The following is a 24,019-nucleotide window of genomic DNA, read 5'->3' on the forward strand; positions in this document are numbered from 1 at the left end:
GCACAATTGAACTCCAAAGGGAGCTCTGGCCATCACGTTTAAAGGGACCGCACGCCTCGGAAATGCTTTCCCTCCACTGGCAATAAGGAAGGCTAGGGGCACCTTCTTTTTGGTTGTCCTGGTCCAACCCTTTTGAAACTCGGAGGGTATTTTAAGGAGAGGCACCGGATACCATGTTGAAAATCTGGTGCCTCTCTCTCAACCGCCAGCCCTCCCAGAGCCCCGGATACCCATGGATCTCTTCTCTATTCTACCCTACGGGGATCAGTCTGCTTAAGTGAATAAAGGAGCGCCCAGCAGCCATTCCCCTCCCTCCCCCGCTTTCTGAAGCAGGGGGGCGGCCTCCAAAACGGGGGATCCCCCGCCCCCACCTGGGGATTGGCAGCCCTCCTGTTTGCATGCATCTCTCTTTGCAACAGGAGCCCCGAGGGGCAGGAAAGCCTGGGGAGCCCGAGGGGGCGGCGCGCCGGGCAGAGGCGGGCGGGGAGGCGGGGAGGCGGGCGCGCTTGCGCAGGGGGCGGGCCCGGGCTGTGGCCGCCGCTGCTGGGGCGAAGTTGTCCCGCGGCCCGGCCACAAGTTGGCTCCTCCGGCGGGGGCGGCCGGGCTGCTGCTGCTTGCTGCGCTCCCCTCCCTCGGGCCATGGCGTTCCGCAGGCGGGCCAAGAGCCACCCGCTCTTCAGCCACGAGTTCCTCATCCACAACCACGCCGACATCGGCTTCTGCCTGGTGCTCTGCGTCCTCGTCGCGCTCATGTTCGAGGTGAGCCCCCCCCGCCCCCCCCGGCCCGGCCTCCTGCTGCAGGACCCCCCGCCCGCCCCCGCCCGGGGAAGGCGAGCTCCTCGTTTGGGGACCCCCTCGCCCAGATCCCCTCTTTTGGAGAGACCCCCTCGCCCCATCTCCTCTTTGGGGGACCCCCCCTCGCCCCGATCCCCTCTTTCGGGGACCCCCCTCGCCCCAATCTCCCCTTTGGGGGACCCCCTCGCCCAGATCCCCTCTTTAGGGGACCTCCCTCCCCAGATCCCCTCTTTTGGAGAGACCCCCTCGCCCCATCTCCTCTTTGGGGGACCCCCCTCGCCCAGATCCCCTCTTTGGGGGACCTCCCTCCCCAGATCCCCTCTTTTGGAGACCTCCTCGCCCAGATCCCCTCTTTGGGGGACCCCCCTCGCCCAGATCCCATCTTTTGGAGACCCCCTCGCCCAGATCCCCTCTTTGGGGGACCCCCCTTCGCCCCGATCCCCTTTTGGGGGACCCCCCTTCACCCAGATCCCCTTTTGGGGGACCCCCCTCACCCAGATCCCCTCTTTTGGAGACCCCCCTCGCCCAGATCCCCTCTTTGGGGGACCCCCTCGCCCAGATCCCCTCTTTGGGGGACCCCCCTTCGCCCCGATCCCCTTTTGAGGGACCCCCCTCACCCAGATCCCCTCTTTTGGAGACCCCCCTCGCCCAGATCCCCTCTTTGGGGGACCCCCCTCTCCCAGATCCCCTCTTTTGGAGACCCCCTCGCCCAGATCCCCTCTTTGGGGGACCCCCCTCGCCCAGATCCCCTCTTTGGGGGACCCCCCTTCGCCCCGATCCCCTTTTGAGGGACCCCCCTCACCCAGATCCCCTCTTTTGGAGACCCCCCTCGCCCAGATCCCCTCTTTGGGGGACCCCCCTCTCCCAGATCCCCTCTTTTGGAGACCCCCTCGCCCAGATCCCCTCTTTGGGGGACCCCCTCGCCCAGATCCCCTTTTGAGGGACCCCCCTCACCCAGATCCCCTCTTTTGGAGACCCCCCTCGCCCAGATCCCCTCTTTGGGGGACCCCCTCGCCCAGATCCCCTCTTTGGGGGACCCCCCTTCGCCCCGATCCCCTTTTGAGGGACCCCCCTCACCCAGATCCCCTCTTTTGGAGACCCCCCTCGCCCAGATCCCCTCTTTGGGGGACCCCCCTCTCCCAGATCCCCTCTTTTGGAGACCCCCTCGCCCAGATCCCCTCTTTGGGGGACCCCCCTCGCCCAGATCCCCTCTTTGGGGGACCCCCCTTCGCCCCGATCCCCTTTTGAGGGACCCCCCTCACCCAGATCCCCTCTTTTGGAGACCCCCCTCGCCCAGATCCCCTCTTTGGGGGACCCCCCTCTCCCAGATCCCCTCTTTTGGAGACCCCCTCGCCCAGATCCCCTCTTTGGGGGACCCCCCTCGCCCAGATCCCCTCTTTTGGAGACCCCCTCGCCCAGATCCCCTTTTGGGGGGACCCCCCTCGCCCAGATCCCCTCTTTTGGAGACCCCCCTCGCCCAGATCCCCTTTGGGGGACCCCCTAGCCCAGATCCCCTTTTTTGATACCCCCCCTCGCCCCGATCCCCTCTTTTGGAGACCCCCCTCGCCCCGATCTCCCCTTTGGGGGACCCCCCCTTCTCCCCGATTCCCTTTTGGGGACCCCCTGCCCCAGATCCCCCCTTTTGGGGACCCTCCCCTCCCCTCGCCCCGCTCTCCTCCCTGCTTGCTTCGGATCCTTCTGGCGCGCCCCTCTCCGGAGCCTTGAGTCCTGGCCGGCCCTGCCCCCAGCCCCTCAGCCCCCGTTGCGCACTCTTTTGGGGCCGGACAATGGGCGGAGGAGAGCCTCGTCCTCCGGCCCCCTGGCCCCGCCGCTTCCCCTCGGAAATCCCAGGCAGCGGCCCGGCGGGCGGGCGGAAGGAAGGAAGGAAGGAAGGAAGCGTGCATGCCCGGGGAAGGGGGGGGGGGAGATTCCGGCCGGGCTTTGTCGCCTTGGAGTTGGCTGTGGGGTTGCCGGGAGAAGTTTGCGCCTTCTCCCTTCGGTCTTGCGGAAGGACTCTGGCCTATTAGGGATGCCAGCCTCCAGGTGAGGCCTGGGGTTCTCCCGGAATCACGGCGCATTTCTAGAGCGCAGAGATCAGCTCCTCTGGAGAAAACGGGGGCTTTAGAGAGTTGACTTTACTGCATTGCAACCAGTGTTCCCTCTAAGCTGCAGGGCCTTGTGAGCAAAAATTCTGCTTTGTGAGCTGCTGGTATTAAAGTTGGGAACTGCTGCATCAATGAGCGAGCTCTGGGGTCATCCTTCCCGAGCTAAGACAAAAATGGGTGAGACGGAGGCTAAAAATCTGTGAGCTAGTTCACACTAACTTGGCTTAGAGGGAACCCTGATTGTAACTCCATAGAATCCTACAGCTGGAAGAGACCTCCGGGGTCATCTAGTCCAACCCCCTGCATAAGGAGTTCCCTGCCATCTCTAGGTCTCACCCCCAAATCTTCCAGAGTTTCCTAACCTGAAGCTTACAGGCAACCCTACTCCCCCGCTCCCCCTCACACAAACACCCCCACTGGCCAAGGGAGAACCTGGCAACCTAGTATGAAAGACCTGGGTTCAAAATGCTACAGCACGGTGGCTGTTTTCTGGCACTGTCTCGACCCGGCCTTTCTCGCAGGGGTGTTGTGAAGATAAAATGGAAGCGGGCGGAGCCGTATTGCCTTGAGCTCTTTAGGGGAAGGAAGGGGTGAAGAAGAAATCTAAGCAATGAATAAAATTATGAAAGTCCTTTTTGTCCCCTTCCTTTCTCCAAGGAGCCTGAGGCTGCAGCCGTTATAGCCTCACAACAGCCTTGCAGAGTAGGCTAGGCTGAGCAGGAACGACCAGCCCAAGGGTTGCTTAGAATTTCAGTGGGATTACCACTCTGCGAAGTTAATGCTGAGTCTCCTGCTGTTGAGGAGGCGCTGTGGCTCGGTGGTAGAGCATCTGCTTGGCATGCAGAAGGTCCCAGGTTCTGTCCCTGGAATCTCCAGTTAAAAGATCTGGCCAGGGCTTTTTTTTTTTTTTGTAGCAGGAACTCCTTTGCATTAGGCCACACCCCTCTGATGTAGCCAATCCTCCTGGAGCTTACAGTAGGCCCTGTAAGAAGAGCCCTCTAAGCTCCAGGAGGATTGGCTACATTAGAGGGGTGTGGCCTAATATGTAAAGGAGCTCCTGTTACAGAACAAACCCTGAATCTGGTGATGGGAAAGACCTCTGTCTGAGATCTTGGAGAGCTGCTGCCAGCCTGACGATCTAAAGCATAAAGGTCGAGGTAGTCCCTTGTTCAAGCACCAGTCATTTCTGACTCTGGGGTGACGTCACATCACGTTTTCACGGCAGACATTTTACGGGGTGGTTTGCCCTTGCCTTCCCCAGTCATCTACGCTTTACCCCCCAGCAAGCTGGGTCCTCATTTGACCGACCTCAAAAGGATGGAAGGCTGAGTCAACCTGGAGCTGGCTACTTGAACCCAGCTTCCGCCGGGATAAAACTCAGGTCGTGAGCAGAGCTTAGGACTGCAGTACTGCAGCTTTACCACTCTGTGCCACGGGGCTCTTAATCCAGCATAAGGCAGCTTTATGCATTCGCATGGCGGTGCAGAACGGCTTCCCACCCTCCTGGGGTCGTCATGTTGCTGGGGATCTCTTGGGGAATAAGAATTATTTTACGGTATTGTGTGCAGAATAGCCGGGAGATCCTAAGATTGTCTGGCAACAGAAGTTCAAGCTCTTTTGGTGTCATGCACCACTAGGTGGCAAGTTAGACTTTGTTTTCTTAGGACGAGAGTTGTTTCAGAGGTGGTTTTGCCGTTGCCTGCCTCTGCGTCACGCCCCTGGTATTCCTTGGAGGTGGACCTTTTGAATACTAACCATGCTTGCCCCTGCCTGATGCTGGAGATCTGACAAGATTGGGCTAACCTGAGCTTTCCGGGTCCTCTTCTGCTCTTAGATTATGGAGCTGCACCGTGACGTTGGGCACTTGGCGTTCAGGGAAGACAAGCAGGGAAATGAAATCGCCCGGCGCTCTCGTTGGTCCCTCGCGATGCTAGACATGAGCCAATCGCATTCTCTCAGCCTAACCTACCTCACAGGGTGGTTGTGAGGATGAAATGGAGGCTGGGGGGGGATGATGCAATTGGGGAGGAAGTCAGGGCAGAGAGCAGGGGTGGCCAAGCTGGGGCTCTTTCACGATTATTGTGGGGCTCTTGAAGCCCCCACCGCCCCATTGGCTGGCTTGGAGAAGGCATGGGTCTCTTCAGATCACTTTGCCAAGTCAAGTTAGCTGACAGCTTGGAGAATGCATGTGAAGTTAAAGTTGCTTTCTTTCCACCTCTCCCTCCCCTTCCCATCTATTTGCCTCCCTCCCTCTCTCCCTTCCTTCCTTCTTTCCTCCCTCCCTCCCCCTCCCTTCCTTTCCTCTCTCCCTTTCTCCTTCCCTTCCCCTCCCTTCCTTCCCTTCCTCTTTCCCTCCCTCCCTCCCCCTCCCTTCCTTCTTCCCTTCCTCCTTCCTTTCCTTCTTTTCTCCCTCCTTCCCTTCTTTCTTTCTCCTTCCCTTCCTTCTTTCCTCCCTTCTCTCCTCCCTTCCTCCCTACCTTCTTTCTTTTCTCCCTCCTTCCCTCCCTTCTTTCCTCCCTCCCCCTCCCTTTCTTCTTTCCTCCCTCCCTTCCTCTCTCCTTCCCTTCCTTCCTTCTTTTCTTCCTCACTCACTCCCTTCCTTCTTTCCTCCCTCCCTTCCTCCATCCCCCTTCCTTTCCTCCCTCCCTCCCTCCTTTCCTCCCTCCCTCCTTCCCTTCCTTCCTTCCTTCCTCCCTCCCTCCCCCTTACTTCCTTCTTCCCTCCGTCCTTCCCTTCCTCCCTCCCATCCTTCCTTCTTTCCTCCCTCCCTCCCTTCCTTCTTTCCTCCCTCCCTTCCTTCTTTCCTCCCTCCCTCCCTTCCTTCTTTCCTCCCTCCCTTCCTTCTTCCCTTCCTCTCTCCCTCCCTCCCCCTCCTTTCCTTCTTTCCTCCCTCCTCCCTTTCCTTCTTTTCTCCCTCCTTCCCTTCCTTCTTTCCTCCCTTCTCTCCTCCCTCCCTTCCTCCCTACCTTCTTTCTTTCTTTCCTCCCTCCCTTCCTTCTTTTCTCCCTCCTTTCCTTCCTTCTTTCCTCCCTCCCTCCCCCTCCCTTTCTTCTTTCCTCCCTTTTCTCATCCCTTCCTCCCTCCCTCCCTCCCTCCCTTCTTTCCTCCTTTCCCCTCCCTTCCTTCTTTCCTCCCTCCCTCCCTTCCTCCATCCCCCCTTCCTTCCTTTCCTCCCTCCCTTCCTTCCTTCTTTCCTTCCTTCCTCCCTCCCTCCCTCCTTCCCTTCCTTCCTTCCTCCCTCCCTCCCCCTTCCTTCCTTCTTTCCTCCCTCCTTCCCTTTCTCCCTCCCATCCTTCCTTGTTTCCTCCCTCCCTTGTTTCCTCCCTCCCTCCCTTCCTTCCTCCCTCCCTCCTTCCCCCTCCCTCCCTCCCCCCTCCCTTCCTTCTTTCCTCCCTCCCTCCCTCCTTCCCTTCCTTCCTTCCTCCCTCCCATCCTTCCTTCTTTCCTCCCTCCCTTCCTTCCTCCTTTCCTTCCTCCTTCCCCCTCCCTCCCTCCCCTCTCCCTTCCTTCTTTCCTCCCTCCCTCCCTTCCTTCCTCCCTCCCCCCTCCCTTCCTCCTTCCCCCTCCCTCCCTCCCCCCTCCCTTCCTTCCTTCTCTCAAACATCTGGTTTTCATGCCTTGCGGCTCTCAAACATCTAGCATTTGTTCTATGTGGCTCTTACATTAAGCAAGATTGGCCACCCCTGGTATAGATGAATTAAATAAACAGGCCGTGTTCAAAAGCCGCCATCTTCAGCCTGCAGATAAAACCTCCCCTGCTGGTCATGAGCACCTAGGCTGCTGCAATTCAGTTATTTATTTGCTGCTTTTTAAAAATGCACGCAGGTAGAGAGGGGGGCATCACGCCTGCGGCCTAAGGCAGCGGTGGGGCGAGAGGAAGTGGCCGGCCGCTGTGTGAGGCAGTGTGCTGCGCTATCAGTCTGATCCAGCAGGGGCCCTTCTTATGTCACAGCACAGAAGTCATGAGGGTTTTTCCTTTAGTCTGGACAGATGAAAAAACTGTGGTGCTTTAGGGTTGCCAAGATACTCCACCGCTGCGGCTGGAGACTTGTTCTTCGCATGTGCAAAGCGGAAGAACCTAGAAGTGATGTCACACTGAAAACGCTCTAGGACTCATGTAAAACTCTATGGTGCTGTAGTGTTTTCAGCACAAGTCCTAGAGCATCCCTGCGCACCCCCCCCCCCCCGTATGACGATGTCACTTCTGGGTGATGTCATTGTGCCGACAATGGGGCTGTTTGGTGACAGAGAAGTCATGTGGCTTTCTGTCATGTGTGTGCAACTGAGTAGGCCCCGTGCTACTGTGTGGGGTTGGAGGTGGGCTCTGGATGCGGAGAGGTTGAAGACTGCTCTTTTAAAGGACAGCCCCTTCAGAGTAACAGGGAGGCCCAAGAGACCTGGGCGGGGACCTTTCTGGTGTGTGGTAGATGGTTTCCCAGAATCCTCTCCGCTTACAGGGGCTCTCAGACTGGCAACTGGCTCCCTGTCTCTCTCCCCGTGACCTAGCCACAGTGATCCACGCAGTGGTCACCTCCAGGCTGGATTACTGTACACTGGGCTGCCGTTGAGGTGGACTTGGAAACTCCAGCTGTTTCAAAATGCAGTGGCTTTCCTTATGGGGCATCTCAGAGTGCATATCCAACCAGTGCTCCACCAGCTGCCTTGGCTTGCAGTGTGAATACAAAATCCAGCTCAAGGTTATGGTGTTAACCTTCAAAGTCCTGAGCGGTCTGGACCCACATATCTACAAGACTGCTTCTCACGCCGGATCCCTCAAAGAGCATTATGCTCGCCTGAACAAGAGCTGCTGGTGGTCTCTGCCCTGAAGGACGTCCATTTAGCCTCAACCAGAGACAGAGCCTTTTTAGCTTTGGCTCCAGCCTAATGGGACACTCTCCTAAAGGAGATCAGGGCCCTGCGAGATCTGCTTCAGTACCGCAGGGCTTGTAAAATGGAAATGTTCTGCCAGGCCTTTGGTTGAAATATTGGAGCACACCGAGTCCCCAAATATTATACAGATATTTTACATTCTTTTTAATCTCTAATGCAGGGGTGTCAAACATGTGGCCTGGGGGCTGAATCAGGCCCCTGGAGGGCCCTTATCAGGCCCCCGAGCAACTGGCTGTCATCTGCTTGCTTCTCCCTCTCTCTTGTTTCCTTCTGCTTTGCCAGGCTTGCTCAATCGCACAGGAGCTACAGAGCAAAACTTCTATTTTCTGCACTGGCTGAGGTTCCTCCCTTGGGGAGGAAAGAGGGAGGCAGAGCTTGCTTTGCCAGGCTCTCTCAATCGCACAGCAGAGCTACTGAGCCAAGCCTCTCTTCCTTCTATTGGCTGAGGCTCCTCCCCCTCCTGGTCCCCTGGGGAAGGAAGGAAAGAGCCAGAGCTTCCTTTGCCCAGTTCCCTGGATCCCATGGGAGAAACACAAAGAAAGCACCTTTCAGACTGAGTGCTAATGTTTTAAGCATGTTTTAAGTTTTTTTTTTTTAAATCTTTAATTCTGCTTGTTTGTGTCTGATGTAAAGTTTATATCTCTGCTACCTAATCTTTAATAGGAACATGCACGGCCCAACCCGACAAGGTTTCATTTATGTCAGATCCGGCCCTCATAACAAAGGAGTTTTGGCACCCCTGTTCTAACATATAGTAAAAATATTTATTTGACCATTATTCACATCCGTACAATAATAGAACACAGTCCCATGAGAAATCCTCACTTCCTCTTGAAGAAAATGCAAAGAGCAACAGACCCTTCTCTCTTATTCTCCGTGTTGGAGCTTTTAGCACCCAGAATTTCTTGCTCCCACGGTGAATTTTTTTCAAGCCATCAAATAGTCTATAAAAAAACTTCCTTTTTTCCAGGAAATTAGTTCACCTTATGCCTTCTCAGTGTAGGGTGTCTATTGTGCCACTTTTTATTTTCATCGTATTGTCCTGGTGTTGTATCTACCTCTCGAGCTTTTGCCTGTCTGAATCTGCTCCTGGGAGAATTCAATAGGTAGGGAAAGAAGTCCTTTTCTCCCTTTCTTACAATACGAGAACTTGTGGACATTCAATGAAATTGCTGAGCAGTCGGGTTAGAACTGATAAAAGGAAGTACTTTTTTCCACCCAAAGGGTGATTAAGGCTCACCAGATCTCAGAAGCTAACCAGGGTCAGCCTGGAATAGATGGGAGATCCAGGGGTTAAGAACATAAGAGAAGCCATGTTGGATCAGGCCCATGGCCCATCCAGTCCAACACTCTGTGTCACAGAAGAACATAAGAGAAGCCCTGTTGGATCAGGCCCATGCCCCATCCAGTACAACACTCTGTGTCACATAAGAACATAAGAGAAGCCATGTTGGATCAGGCCAATGGCCCATCCACTCCAACACTTTGTGTCACATAAGAACATAAGAGAAGCCATGTTGGATCAGGCCCATGGCCCATCCAGTCCAACACTCTGTGTCACAGAAGAACATAAGAGAAGCCCTGTTGGATCAGGCCCATGCCCCATCCAGTACAACACTCTGTGTCACATAAGAGGAGCCATGTTGGATCAGGCCCGTGGCCCATCCAGTCCAACACTCTGTGTCACATAAGAACATAAGAGGAGCCATGTTGGATCAGGCCCGTGGCCCATCCAGTCCAACACTCTGTGTCACACAGTGGCCAAAAAATCCAGGTGCCATCAGGAAGTCCATCAGTGGGGCCAGAACTCCAGAAGCCCTCCCACTGTGCCCTCCCAAGCACCCAGAATACAAAGCATCACTGCCCCAGACAGAGAGTTCCATCAATACGCTGTGGCTAATAGCCACTGATGTATCTCTACTCCAGATGTTTATCCAATCCCCTTCTGAAGCTGGCTATGCTTGTAGCCGCCACCACCTCCTGTGGCAGTGAATTCCACATCTTAATCACCCTTTGGGTGAAGAAGTACTTCCTTTTATCTGTTCTAACCAGACTGCTCAGCAATTTCATTGAGTGCCCACAAGTTCTCATATTGTGACAAAGGGAGAAAAGTACTTCTTTATCTTCTCTATCTCTATTCCACCTCTCCCTCCCTCCTGTATAACACTGGGGGGGGGGGCAGGCAGGGTGGTCATGGGGTGTGAGATACTGAGCAACTCCCACTAGGAGCATGAAATGCCCACGGTTCATTTTTGTTTGTTTGTTTTCTGACATTACCAGCAGTAATCCCTCTAAGCTGTGGAGTCTTGTGAGCAGAAATTCGACTTTGTGAGCTGCTGGCATTCAAGTTGTGAGCGGCTGCATCAGTTACTTTGCTCTGCGGCCATTTTTCCGGAGCTGAGACAAAATTGTGTGAGCCGGAGACCAAAAAACGGTGAGCTAGCTCATGCTAACTCAGCTTGGAGGGAACATTGATTGCCACTGGTCTGACAGTTGTGTGCCGTCTGAAAACGGTCTAGCCAGGGGTGGAATGCTAGCAGGAGCTGCTTTGCATATTAGGCCACACACCCCTGATGTAGCCAATCCTCCAAGAGCTTACAAGGTTACATTGGGGGGGGGTGGCCTAATATGCAAAGGAGCTCCTGCTAGCATTCCAGCCCTGGGTCTAGCAATCTCTGATCTGTGGAACTCTCTGCCACAAGATGCAGTGATGGCAGCTCTCTTAGAAGGGTGGGAAAGGGATGTTTTGGGGAGGGTAGTTCTGCAATTGCCTGTTAGTCATGATAGCTGAATGCAATCTCTGGGTTTCCGAGGCAGCCCGCCTTTGATTCTCAGGTGCTGGCTGTTTTCCCTCTGCTTATAGGCTTCTATGTGGCACCCGATCAGCCATTGCTGGGAACTGGTCTGACCCAGGCGTGGCTGCCCTTTGAGTTCTTCCGTGGAAGTCTTGCTTTTATAGCTCCACGTGGTGGTACACCGCCAGAGCAGAGCAGGAAATCCAGGGGGGGGGGAGTCTATTTTTTTCCCTCCTAGGCACCTCAGTTGGCACAGGGGAGGGATTCTAGCAGGAGCTCCTTTGCATATTAGGCCACACACCCCTGATGTAGCCAATCCTCCAAGAGCTTACAAAAAAAAGAGCCTTTTGAACAAAGCAGGAGTCAAGTGTCACCTTTAAGACCAACCAATTTTTATTGAGAACATCGGCTTTCGTGTGCTCTTAAGCACACTTCATCAGACGAGGAATCCAGCACAGTGAGCAAAGCCATACATAGTTGAGCACAGCCATACAGAGCTGGTAGGCAGTGGCCCAAAATGCAACATGGTACAGATTTAAGAACCAATGGCAGTGAAGTAAAATTATCTGGTAGGCGGTGGTTTAGAATGTAAAATGGTGCAATGACAGAACAGTAAAATTGACAAATTGAGCAAACCTTCGATCTGAGTAGCATGAGCAAGCTCTTGGAGGATTGGCTACACCAGAGGGGTGTGGCCTGATATGCAAAGGAGCTCCTGCTAGAATTCCATCCTTGGCGGGCAACCCAGGTCTGCAGGCCAAAATCAAGTATCAGTGCTGCTCATGTGGGCTAGGAAGTTTGCACCCCTTGCATCCAAATCTGCAGTTCCAAACTACAGAGGAGGTTGGATGTGTTTCCTGTCTTTGTGGGTGGAAAAGCAGGGGGGGTGGGGGTGGGAATTGGATTGCACAAATAGCCTATGAGGGGCTGGTGTGCGCTTCCCCCACAAACACACTGGTGCTGCCGTAGCCATCGAAAGTAAAACAAACTTTTAAAAAAGTTGGCGGCGGGTCTCCAGATTTCATGCATTGCATAATTCAGCCCTGTCGAGCTTGTGCGAGGACTGCCACGTGTGAAATCTGCCCTTCTTCCTTCCTGTGTGGTATTTCTGGTTCTTCTTTTTCCCACCCCGGTGGGAGGATCAAACCCTGGCCTTCTGGGACAGCCCTGTTTTACTCCTCTGCCGCTACTCAGACTTCTCCCTGACTTTTCCCTCCATCCTGTCTAGATGGCCGGCTTGGATTCTCTTGGGTCTTTCCCGTCTCCCCTGGCCTGCCGGACTCCGATGGACTTTTGGGTGCCACTGCCTATGCCCAAACACCCTCTCCTCTTGTGCCAAGGTGCCTTTTTGTGGCATCTCTCTAGAAGGAGCCCTGCCTGAACTTTTTGACTGTCCTGAATTCCATTCCTGTGACGCGAGCTGGAGGGCAACATGAATGGAGGCTTTCTCTCCCTCCACCTTGGCCTTCTCAGGGCTCCTTCCAAGCTCCTGTCTCTCTCCCTCCCTTTCTCGTTGCCTCTGCAGCCCTGGCACGCCGCACAGATATGCCAGGAATGCCGCGCTCCTCCTCCTTCTGGCTTTCTCTTTGCATTGCTTTCCTTTCCAGGCAGGGGAGGGTGGCCCGTTCTTCCAAAACAGCTTGGCTTCCTCAGGCTGACTCCTGACATTGAATCGGGAGGGCCCTGACAGCACCCTTGGTGTGTGTGGCATGGATGTGAGAGAGAGCCCCTCTGTGACTCAATGAAGTGTGTGATGGTGGTTTTTTTTTTTTTTAAAACCACTTTTCCCTGGCTGCTCAGTGCCACGTTTCAAAGCAAACTGAGGGAGATGTGGAGGGTGTGTGGGTTTCCATATCGTGAGGTAACCGTACAGTGGCACAAGCAGGAAGATGGCCGCCATTGCCTGAGGAGTGAAAATATGTTGACCTTAACTTGTGGGGTTTTTTTGCACCAGCAAATCAGAGAAAAGGGGACTTTAAACCGCTTTTGCCCTTCGCCTTTTTTCATTCCCACGTGCTCGAATTAACGAGTCGCTCCCAGTATATCTGAAGTGGCTTGCAGTTTTTTAGCCCTCCGGCTCACACATTTTTGTCTTGGCTCAGGAAAAGAAAATGGCCCCGGAGCAAACTAATTTAGGCAGGAGCTCACAGCTTTAATGCCAATACTTCACAAAGTAGAATTTTTGCTCACGAGATTCCACGGCTTAGAGCAGGGGTAGCCAAACTGTGGCTCGGGACCCACATGTGGCTCGTTCTTATTTCCATGGGCTTGAATTAACAGGTCTCTCCCATGTAGATAGATCCAGGTGGGCAGCCGTTTTGGTCTGAAGCAGCAGAACAAAGTAGGAGTCAAGTATCACCTTTAAGACCGAAAAGGTTTTATTCAGAATGTAAGCTTCCGTATGCATGCAGACTCACTTTTATTGCTATCCAGACCAAATGGTCTTCTGATTTATTATACTATTTTGCCATTTGACCCTTTGTATCCGTTTACACTCTTAACCCACCAATTACATGTATTTCAGCCCGCTGTACCCTATCCCCTCGTCTGAAAAGATCTGCATGCATACAAAAGCTTATATTCTGAATAAAACTTCGTTGGTTTTAAATGTGCAACTGGACTCCTACTTAGGTCTGTAGCAGGAACTCCTTTGCATATTAGGCCATACCCCACTTATGTAGCCAATCTCCAAAAGCTTACAAGGCTCTTACTACAGGGCCTACTTGGAGGATTGGCTACATCAGGGGTGTGTGGCCTAATATGCAAAGGAGTTCGTGCTACAAAAAAGCCCTGGGTCTCTCCCAGTATATCTTAAATGGCTTGTGGAGTGGAGGGGGGTGTGTGTGTGTGTGTGGCGGGGGTGACAGAGAAATCTCTTCTGGCAGGAGAGATGCAATACAATACCACATGCAAATGCTGTTGTATTCTGGCTGCCAGTTTGGTTTCTAGGGTGCTGCTACGCAGAGGAAAGCAGTGGCAAACCACCTCCACTCATCTCTTGCCTCAAACCCCACTACCCTCATGAAGGGGTCACCAAACCTTGGGTGCCTCTTGAGGGCACTTTGTTATTATTATAAAGGTGCCCAAGATTTGGTTTCCTCTGGACTTAAATGCTTAGGACTTATCTATGATGTGGGGCAGGCAAAGATGGGGGGTGGGCGGCGTGTCTGAGTTATCATGAGGTAAATACTCATCTCTCACCTCAAAAACCGCCTTGAGGGAAGGTCACCATAAATTGTGTGCATCTTGATGGTACTTCGATATTAGAAAGATGCCCAAGATTTGGTTTTCTTTGAGCTGAAATGAAGGACTTATATGTTTGTGAAGTTTGGCGGGGGGATGTTTGGGAATCGGAGTTATCGTGAGGTAACCATACAGTGTCACAGGCAGGAAGATGACCGCCGTTGCCTGAGGAGTGAAAATATGTTGGCCTTAACTCGTTAGGAGAAACCTGATCGTTTTTTAAACTTGGTTTTTATCTGCCTTTGAGCTGGCTGGTTAGTCATGCCAGTTATCTCAGGGTAAATTCTTCAGGCCATTCCGTTGCCTTTGCTAGAGCTCTTGAAACAAAACCAGGAGTTTAGTGGCACCTGAAAAAAGCAGGGGTGCTTTCACACAATGCAAAATAATGCAGCTTCATTCCGCTCCAGTGACCGGTTTGCAAGCAGATTTTGCCATTTCACACAGTAAAATCCAGTTGCAAAGTGCATTGAAAGTGTGTTATTTAGCGTGCGTGAAAGCCAAATTCAAAACATACCAGACGTGTTTCCGACTATCAACCCTGACGTATAAAACAATCGATAGCCTCCAGCCAGGTCCTACATTTCAGTTGGTTTGCTCTGATTCCCTCAGACAGGGACTCTTGCTGGGAAGGAATTACAAGAGGTATTCTCAGCATTACAGTACACATTGAGTGAAAAAGATAGACGAAGGCGGGTTGGTGCCTAGAAAATGCCTGCTACCAGACAAGCCTAGAAAGGATAACAGGAGAACACTGCTGGTTGCTTACAGCTCAAACCAGCTCAAGGTAACATCGTTGGCCCGTGTGCTCCTCTGCATAAAAACACTCTTCTTTCACAGGCCTTTCATTACTTACAGATGGCCTTTCCCCAAATAAAATAGCTTTTCCCCCAACAGCAACACACCACTCAGCAGAGACCATGGGTGGGATCACCCAAAACAGAGGCAGCCAAACTTGCTTAACTTAAGAGCCATGTAGAATAAATGTCAGATGTTTGAGAATTGCAAGACATGAACATCAGATGTTTGAGAGAAGGAAGCAAGTAGATGGGGAGGGTGGGAGGGGTGGAAAGAAAGCAACTTTAAATGCATTCTTCAAGCTGCCAGCCAGTAGGGATGGTGGGGACGTCAAGATTTGGTGCAGCAGTATCCCGGCTCTGAAAATCTCTTTGATTCATGCCACGGCATTCACACAGCTCTTGTCCTGCTTCTGGGAGAGACACTGGCTGCCCACATGCAAAAGGAGCATTCAGACAGCTTATGTGTGTGTGGGGGGGGGGTGCATCGCAAACCCGGTAGTTCAGGCAGCTAGGAAATGTGCGCGTGAGCAGCCACTCATTAACACAGGAAGCCCCACTCAGCAGCAGTCTGGAGCCACACAGATTCTTCTGTTCAGAATGTGAATTGCTCTGCTTGGCGGGGGGGGGGGGGGAATCAAAGGGAACAGTGTCTATAGGAGGGGTGGCCAAACTGCGGCTCAGGAACCACATGTGGCTCTTTTGCACATATTGTGTGGCTCTCAAAGCCCCTACTGCCCCGTCAGCTGGCTTGGAGAAGGCATTTGTCACTTTAAATCACTTCAAGCCATTTGGCAGCTTGGAGAATGCATTTAAAGTTAAAGTTGCTTTCTTTCCACCTCTTTCCTCCTCCTTCTCCCCCATCTATTTTCCTTCCTTCCTTCCTTCCTTCCTTCCTTCCTTCCTTCCTTCCTTCCTTCCTTCCTTCCTTCCTTCCTTCCTTCCTTCCTTCCTTCCTTCCTTCCTTCTTGTCTTGCAACTATCAAACATCAGATGTTCATGTCCTGCAACTCTCAAAACATCTAACGTTTATTCTGTGTGGCTCCTACATGAAATACTATCTTGATCTGCAAGTTTCTCTGAAATCCTAGATTTTTTAATGTTAAAAGTCTCAGGTCCTTTTCATTGCAGAGATCGAAGTAGCTCCCCCTTTCCTCTTATTACTCTGCAGTGAAAAGGGCTAGAGACTTGCTCTTTGTTTTAGAATTTTTTGCTCCGTTTGGCCATGGCTGCATTGCATTCTTTGCTCCTGGGATAGCCGCTGACTTCCCCCCTTCATCTTGCAAGTAGACTAATGGGAGGAGCGTGGGGTGCGCGTGGCATTTAATTTTCTGCTGTGGAAGCAAATGTAATATCAAGTAAACTCACCATGCTAGCAAATTATTATGTCTATTAAATAATATACAATTTTTTTACAGTTTTATAAACACCTCAGTATCAAAGCCATTGTGCATAGAGAAAAGTGAGCAGAGCACTTGAATTATGATGTAGCAGAAGAAGAAGACTGCAGATTTATACCCCGCCCTTCTCTCCGAATCAGAGACTCAGAGCGGCTTACAATCTCCTATATCTTCTCTCCCCACAACAGACACCCTGTGAGGTGGGTGGGGCTGAGAGGGCTCTCACAGCAGCTGCTCTTTCAAAGACAACTCCTGCGATAGCTATGGGTAACCCAAGGCCATTCGAGCAAGTGTAAGTGGAGGAATGGGGAATCAAACCCAGTTCTCCCAGATAAGAGTCCACACACTTAACCACTACATCAAACTGCATATTAGACCACACCCCTCTGATGTAGCCAATCCTCCTGGAGTTTACAGTAGGCCCTGCAAGAAGAGCCCTGTAAGCTCCAGGAAAATTGGCTACACCAGGGTTATGTGGCCTAATATGCAAAGGAGCTCCTGCTACAAAGAAGAACAAGTGGAGAGCGATTAATTGAGCTGGTCAGTGTAGTGAGATATGGTGGGGCAAGATAGAGGACGCCAATAAAGGCGCTGCATATTCAAAGCATCCCCATCCTTTTGAGAAAGGATCGAAATGGATTGTGCAGACATTCGATACCGTCAGGGGACAAATACGGAGAGAATTTTTGGAAGCACTGGAACCACATTGAAGTTACATGCTCATATAGCGCCGTGACAGCTCTTTTCCAAAATTGTTTATAACCATTGTTAAGTGACTGTGACACCAGTGTTATCAAAAAGGAAAAAGGAAAGGTCCCCTGTGCAAGCACCAGTCGTTTCCAGCTCTGAGGTGATGTTGCTTTCACAGCATTTTCACGGCAGACTTTTTACGGGGTGGTTTGCTTGCCTTCCCCAGTCATCTACGCTTTCCCCCCAGTAAGCTGGGGACTCATTTTACCAACCTCAGAAGGATGGAAGGCTGAGTCAACCTCGAGCCGGCTACCTGAAAACCCAGCTTCCGCCGGGGATCAAACTCAGGTCATGAGCAGAGCTTAGGACTGCAACACTGCAGCTTTAACACTCTGCGCCACGGGACTTATCAAAAAGCTGTTGTGTAAAACGGAGGTCTCCAACCCTTGGTCCATGGATTGGTACTGGTCCATGGCCTGTTAGCAACCAGGCCGGGAGTTGTATGATTATTTCATTATATATTACAATGTAATAATAATAATAAGAAGAAGACGACATTGGATTTATATATATATATATGTGGCCCTCCACTCTGAATTTCAGAATCTCAGAACGGCTCACAATCTCCTTTACCTTCCTCCCCCAAAAGAGACACCCTGTGAGGTGGGTGTGGATGAGAGAGCTCTCCCCAGAAGCTGCCCTTTCAAGGACAACTCTGTGAGAAGCTATGGCTGACCCATGGCCATTCCAGCAGCTGCAAGTGGAGGAGTGGGGAATCAAACAATTGTATCATCCCAAAACCATTCCCGCCCCACCCCCCCCCCCCCGGTCCATTAAAAAATTGTCCTCCACAAAACTGGTCCCTGGTGCCAAAAAGGTTGGGGACCGCTGGTGTAAAATATTGAGGTGTTCATAAAACTGTAACGAACGGTATACTATTTAATAGACATAATAATTTGCTAGCACGGTGCGTTTACCTGATGTTACAGGTTTGTTACTTCCATAGTTCCAGTATTTGTTATTGTGGAAGCAAAAGTAACAACAGTTTGAAAAACTGATTAAATCACTTAGGCCTGTCTATCACCATTTCTGAGAGTTGAATCTGAAGGGAGGAAAAAGAGGAAAGCTTCTGACTCTTTAAGTTTTGCGTCGCTCTGTTTTTCTGACATCTTCTTAGAGTTGCATGTGAGGGAGAAGTACAACATCCACAGCTTCTCCTATTCCTTCATCACCCAGAGTAGAGAATCTCAGGGCTTTTTTGGTAGCAGGAACTCCTCTGTATATTAGGCCACACCCCGCTGATGTGGCCAGTCCTCCTGGAGTTTACAGTAGGCCCTGCAAGAAGAGCCCTGTAAGATTGGCTACACCAGGGGTGTGTGGCCTAATATGCAAAGGAGTTCCTGCTACAAAAAAACCCCTGAATCTTCATCCCCAAAAAGGTTGCCTTACTGTCTTGCGACGGAAGCTACAAGGCACTTTTTTGGAAGTCCCAAGCCAACGAATGGCCATCCTGTATCTTTTTTGTAAGAAACTTATGCAACATAGAAAGCAGTATGTGTCAATGTTCCTTTCTCCAGCGGTGCTTGTCTCCTGAGCTGCTGGGCTGCTGTATAATGGTGATGAACAGTTTTGGGTGAACACAGTTTGTAGTTCTGCTTTTCTGTTATTTATCTGTTTTTTTATAGTGCTGTGCTGTACTTCGGAGGAGGGGGGGGCTTTCTCAGATTTTGGATGCTTAAACAGGGTTGGCCTAGACTAGTGTTTGGATGGGTGACCTCCAAAGAAAACCAGGGGCGCAACGCGGGGGCAGGCGATGGCAAACCACCTCTGAAACAGTTCTTGCTTTAAAAAAACAAACAAAGTCTAGCTCGCCCCCTAGTGCTACATGATGCTTAAAAGAGCTAGAACTTGTGGCTGCCAGACATAAGAACATAAGAGAAGCCATGTTGGATCAGGCCAATGGCCCATCCAGTCCAGCACTCTGTGTCACATAAGAACATAAGAGAAGCCATGTTGGATCAGGCCAATGGCCCATCCAGTCCAGCACTCTGTGTCACATAAGAGAAGCCATGTTGGATCAGGCCAATGGCCCATCCAGTCCAGCACTCTGTGTCACATAAGAACATAAGAGAAGCCATGTTGGATCAGGCCAATGGCCCATCCAGTCCAGCACTCTGTGTCACATAAGAGAAGCCATGTTGGATCAGGCCAATGGCCCATCCAGTCCAGCACTCTGTGTCACATAAGAACATAAGAGAAGCCATGTTGGATCAGGCCAATGGCCCATCCAGTCCAGCACTCTGTGTCACATAAGAACATAAGAGAAGCCATGTTGGATCAGGCCAATGGCCCATCCAGTCCAGCACTCTGTGTCACATAAGAGAAGCCATGTTGGATCAGGCCAATGGCCCATCCAGTCCAGCACTCTGTGTCACATAAGAACATAAGAGAAACCATGTTGGATCAGGCCAATGGCCCATCCAGTCCAGCACTCTGTGTCACATAAGAGAAGCCATGTTGGATCAGGCCAATGGCCCATCCAGTCCAGCACTCTGTGTCTCATAAGAACATAAGAGAAGCCATGTTGGATCAGGCCAATGGCCCATCCAGTCCAGCACTCCGTGTCACATAAGAACATAAGAGAAGCCATGCTGGATCAGGCCAGTGGCCCATCCAGTCCAGCACTCTGTGTCACATAAGAACATAAGGGAAGCCATGTTGGATCAGGCCAATGGCCCATCCAGTCCAGCACTCTGTGTCACATAAGAACATAAGAGAAGCCATGTTGGATCAGGCCAATGGCCTCTCCAGTCCGTGTCACATAAGAACATAAGAGAAGCCATGCTGGATCAGGCCAGTGGCCCATCCAGTCCAGCACTCTGTGTCACATAAGAACATAAGAGAAGCCATGCTGGATCAGGCCAGTGGCCCATCCAGTCCAACACTCTGAGTCACATAAGAACATAAGAGAAGTCATGTTGGATCAGGCCAGTGGCCCATCCAGTCCAACACTCTGTGTCACATAAGAACATAAGAGAAGCCATGTTGGATCAGGCCAATGGCCCATCCAGTCCAGCACTCTGTGTCACATAAGAGAAGCCATGTTGGATCAGGCCAATGGCCCATCCAGTCCAGCACTCTGTGTCACATAAGAACATAAGAGAAGCCATGTTGGATCAGGCCAATGGCCCATCCAGTCCAGCACTCTGTGTCACATAAGAGAAGCCATGTTGGATCAGGCCAATGGCCTCTCCACTCCGTGTCACATAAGAACATAAGAGAAGCCATGCTGGATCAGGCCAGTGGCCCATCCAGTCCAGCACTCTGTGTCACATAAGAACATAAGGGAAGCCATGTTGGATCAGGCCAATGGCCCATCCAGTCCAGCACTCTGTGTCACATAAGAACATAAGAGAAGCCATGTTGGATCAGGCCAATGGCCTCTCCAGTCCGTGTCACATAAGAACATAAGAGAAGCCATGCTGGATCAGGCCAGTGGCCCATCCAGTCCAGCACTCTGTGTCACATAAGAACATAAGAGAAGCCATGCTGGATCAGGCCAGTGGCCCATCCAGTCCAACACTCTGAGTCACATAAGAACATAAGAGAAGTCATGTTGGATCAGGCCAGTGGCCCATCCAGTCCAACACTCTGAGTCACATAAGAACATAAGAGAAGCCATGCTGGATCAGGCCAGTGGCCCATCCAGTCCAACACTCTGTGTCACATAAGAACATAAGAGAAGCCATGTTGGATCAGGCCATTGGCCCATCCAGTTCAACATTGTGTCACATAAGAACATAAGAGAAGCCATGTTGGATCAGTCCAATGGCCCATCCAGTCCAACACTCTGGGTCACACAGTGGCCAAAATATATAATATATATATGTATGTATATATACACACACACACACACACTGTGGCTAATAGCCACTGATGGACCTCTGCTCCATATTTTTATCTAACCCCCTCTTGAAGCTGGCTATGCTTGTAGCCGCCGCCACCTCCTGTGGCAGTGAATTCCACATGTTAATCACCCTTTGGGTGAAGAAGTACTTCCTTCTATCCGTTTAAACCTGACTGCTCAGCAATTTCATTGAATGCCCACGAGTTCTTGTATTGTGACAAAGGGAGAAAAGGACTTCTTTCTCTGCTTTCTCCATCCCACGCATAATCTTGTAAACCTCTATCATGTCACCCCGCAGTCGACGTTTCTCCAAGCTAAAGAGCCCCAAGCGTTTTAACTTTTCTTCATAGGGAAAGTGTTCCAACCCTTTAATCATTCTAGTTGCCCTTTTCTGGACTTTTTCCAATGCTATAATATCCTTTTTGAGGTGCGGTGACCAGAATTGTACACAGTATTCCAAATGAGACTGCACCATCGATTTATACAGAGGCGTTATGATACTGGCTGATTTGTTTTCAATTCCCTTCCTAATAATTCCCAGCATGGCGTTGGCCCTTTTTTATTGCAATCGCACACTGTCTTGACATTTTCAGTGAGTTACCTACCACGACCCCAAGATCTCTCTCTTGGTCAGTCTCTGCCAGTTCACACCCCATCAACTTGTATTTGTAGCTAGGATTCTTGGCCTCAATGTGCATTACTTTGCACTTGGCCACATTGAACCTCATCTGCCACGTTGACGCCCACTCACCCAGCCTCAACAAATCCCTTTTGACAGTCTTGAGGATCTCCTGGCTATACTATACACACTGCCTTACGATAATTGATTATGATTTGGGTTGAAGTAGTGTGATTTTTTTTTTTTTAATACTTTCCCCCATTCTGTCTCTCTGCTGCCTGTTTTGGCCTAAAAGGGCTTCTATAAAATATAGGCTTGTTTCCTGAGTGAGAAAATGCAGAGCTGGTAAGCAAGGGCCAAAGTGCGACATACCTAACTTTTAATCTCTTTCTTATCTCTCTTGGTTTGGGATTCTGATTGTGTTCAGCTGCTTTAAATGGCTGCTTTTGTTATTTCTGTATCTGTTTGTTTATAAGAAGCAAATAACAGAATCTTGCCAAGAAAGCTCTTATTTGGAAAACCTTTAAAAAAAAAAAACCCTATCAAAGACAGCACAATATTTGGTAAAGCAGGGGAGGCCAAACTTGCTTCATGCTAGAGCCAGTCAAGCGTCGGTATTTCTCAATAAGCAGTCTTTTGTTTTAAATCAAAGCTGTTTTATTGTTAATAACTCAGAAGCTGTACCAAGGACACAAGCCTTTGGAGTCATGACGTATACAGGGTTACACAGTTGCTATATAGGATATCATCAAAGATTACATTACGGATGCATACTTGAGTCACGGGTTCAAAGGTTGCTAAACACTATCTCTTTTATCACTAAGGAATTTAGGCTATTAAAAAACATCTCTCATTCTCACACTTCTCTAGCAGGAGATAAGAGCTGTCTGTGTGAACCTGTGGGAGAGGCGACTTGAAAGTGGTACCAGCCAGGCTGTAGCATAAACATCCTTGGGCCAGGTGGATTTAGTAGTTGCCCAGTGGTTGTAAATAAGGGGGGGAGCAGTAGAGAGCTGGTGGCCTGCTCTTTGTCTACGAAACGATTATGTTACAGAAATAAGCGCGTTTGACAGAGCCACATGGAATAAACGTCAGATGTTTGAGAGCCGCAAAACATGAACGTCAGATGTTGGAAGGAGGGAGGGAGGGAAGGAAGGAGGGAGGGAGGAAAATAGATGGGGAGAGATGTGTAAAAAAAGCAACTTTAACTTTAAATGCATTCTCGAAGCTACTGGCTGGCTTGGCTTGGAGAAGTGCTTTAAAGAGACAAATGCCTTCTCCAAGCTAGCCAACGGCACAATGGGGGTTTCAAGAGCCTCGCAATATGGGCGAAAGAGCCACATGTGACTGCTGAGCCGCAGTTTGGCCACCCTTGTGCTAAAGGAACATATATCTGAGTAAAAAAAAAATAACTTAAATGAAGATGATAGATAAATGAGCTCATCTTTTATGTGTTTCCAGCTCCCTTCCTCCCCGCCCCCCCAAAGCAAACAGCTATTCCTGGCTTTTCTGTACCACACTGAAACGGACGGTGCTTGGGATCAATACTCCCTCTAAGCCAGGGGTGTCAAACATGTGGCCTGAGGGCCAAATCAGGCCTTTGGAGGGCTCCTATCAGACCCCCGAGCAACTCACATTCATCTGCTTCCTTCTCCCTCTCTGTTGCTTCCTTCTGCATCACAGCTTGCTTTGCAAGGCTTGCTCAATAGCACCAGAGCTACAGAGCAAAGCCTCTGTTTTCTCCATTGGCTGCGGCTCCTCCCTTGCGGGGGGAGGCAGAACTTGCTTTGCCAGGCTCTCTTAATTGCACAGCGGAGCTACTGAGCCAAGCCTCTCTACCTTCTATTGGCTGAGACTCCTCCCACTCCTGGTCCCCTGAGGAAGGAAGGAAGGAGCCTGAGCTTCCTTTGCCCATTTCCCTGGATCCCATGGAAGAGATATAAAGAAAGCACCTTTAAGACCAACAAGTGCTAATGTTTTAAGCATGTTTTATTTTAAGGTCTTTTTTAAATCTTTAATTGTGTTTGTCTGTGTCCTTTATAAAGTTTATATCTCTGCTACGTAATCTTAAATAGGTACACACACGGCCCAGCTCGTTGATGCCTCATTTATGTCAGATCTGGCCCTCGTAACAAATGAGTTTACCACTGTGGAGTTTTGTGAGCAAAAATCGTACTTCATGAGCTACTGGCATTAAAGCTGTGAGCTACTGCATGAATACGTTTGCTCTGGGGCCCTCCTTTTTAGACGAAGACAAAAATGTGTGAGACGGAGGCTAAAGCACTGTGAGCCAGCTCACACTAACGCAGTTTAGAGGGAACACTGCTTGAGATCTCCCGATATTTTGTAATTGGTCCTAGCCAGTGTCCTCTCTAAGCTGAGTCAGTGTGAGCTGGCTCACAGTTTTTTTAGCCTCAGGCTCAGATTTTTGTCTTCACTCAGGAAGGATGGCCGCAGAGCAAACTAATGTATGCAGTAGCGAAATCACTTGCACATGACTTTAATGCCCGTAGCTCACAAAGTAGAATTTCTGCTCACAAGACTCCACAGCTTACAGCAGGGGTGGCCGACGGTAGCTCTCCAGATGTTTTTTGCCTACAACTCCCATCAGCCCCAGGCAGCATGGCCAATGGCTGGGGCTGATGGGAGTTGTAGGCAAAAAACACATCTGGAGAGCTACCGTTGGCCACCCCTGGCTTAGAGGGAGCATTGGTCCCAGCCTACAAGGCAGCCATTTTTGTTATCTCAAATTCCAAAAGCTCCTATGGCTCTCAACAAAGT

The 24,019-nt window shown here is 50.9% G+C and overlaps 1 protein-coding gene across 1 annotated transcript in view; it reads left to right on the forward strand.

Moving 5' to 3' along the window:
* Window positions 1-615: 615 nt before the first annotated feature.
* The window catches only part of TRAM2 (translocation associated membrane protein 2), a 67,971-nt gene continuing 44,567 nt past the window's right edge, over window positions 616-24,019 (forward strand). Inside the window, exon 1 of the mRNA XM_060263382.1 lies at window positions 616-759. Within this exon, the coding sequence (XP_060119365.1) occupies window positions 640-759 (120 nt within the window). The 5' untranslated portion in view covers window positions 616-639. The remainder of the gene's footprint in view (window positions 760-24,019) is intronic.

This window comes from Heteronotia binoei, chromosome 1, assembly GCF_032191835.1.
Source record: "Heteronotia binoei isolate CCM8104 ecotype False Entrance Well chromosome 1, APGP_CSIRO_Hbin_v1, whole genome shotgun sequence".
In the NCBI taxonomy this organism is placed as follows: Eukaryota; Metazoa; Chordata; class Lepidosauria; order Squamata; family Gekkonidae; genus Heteronotia; species Heteronotia binoei.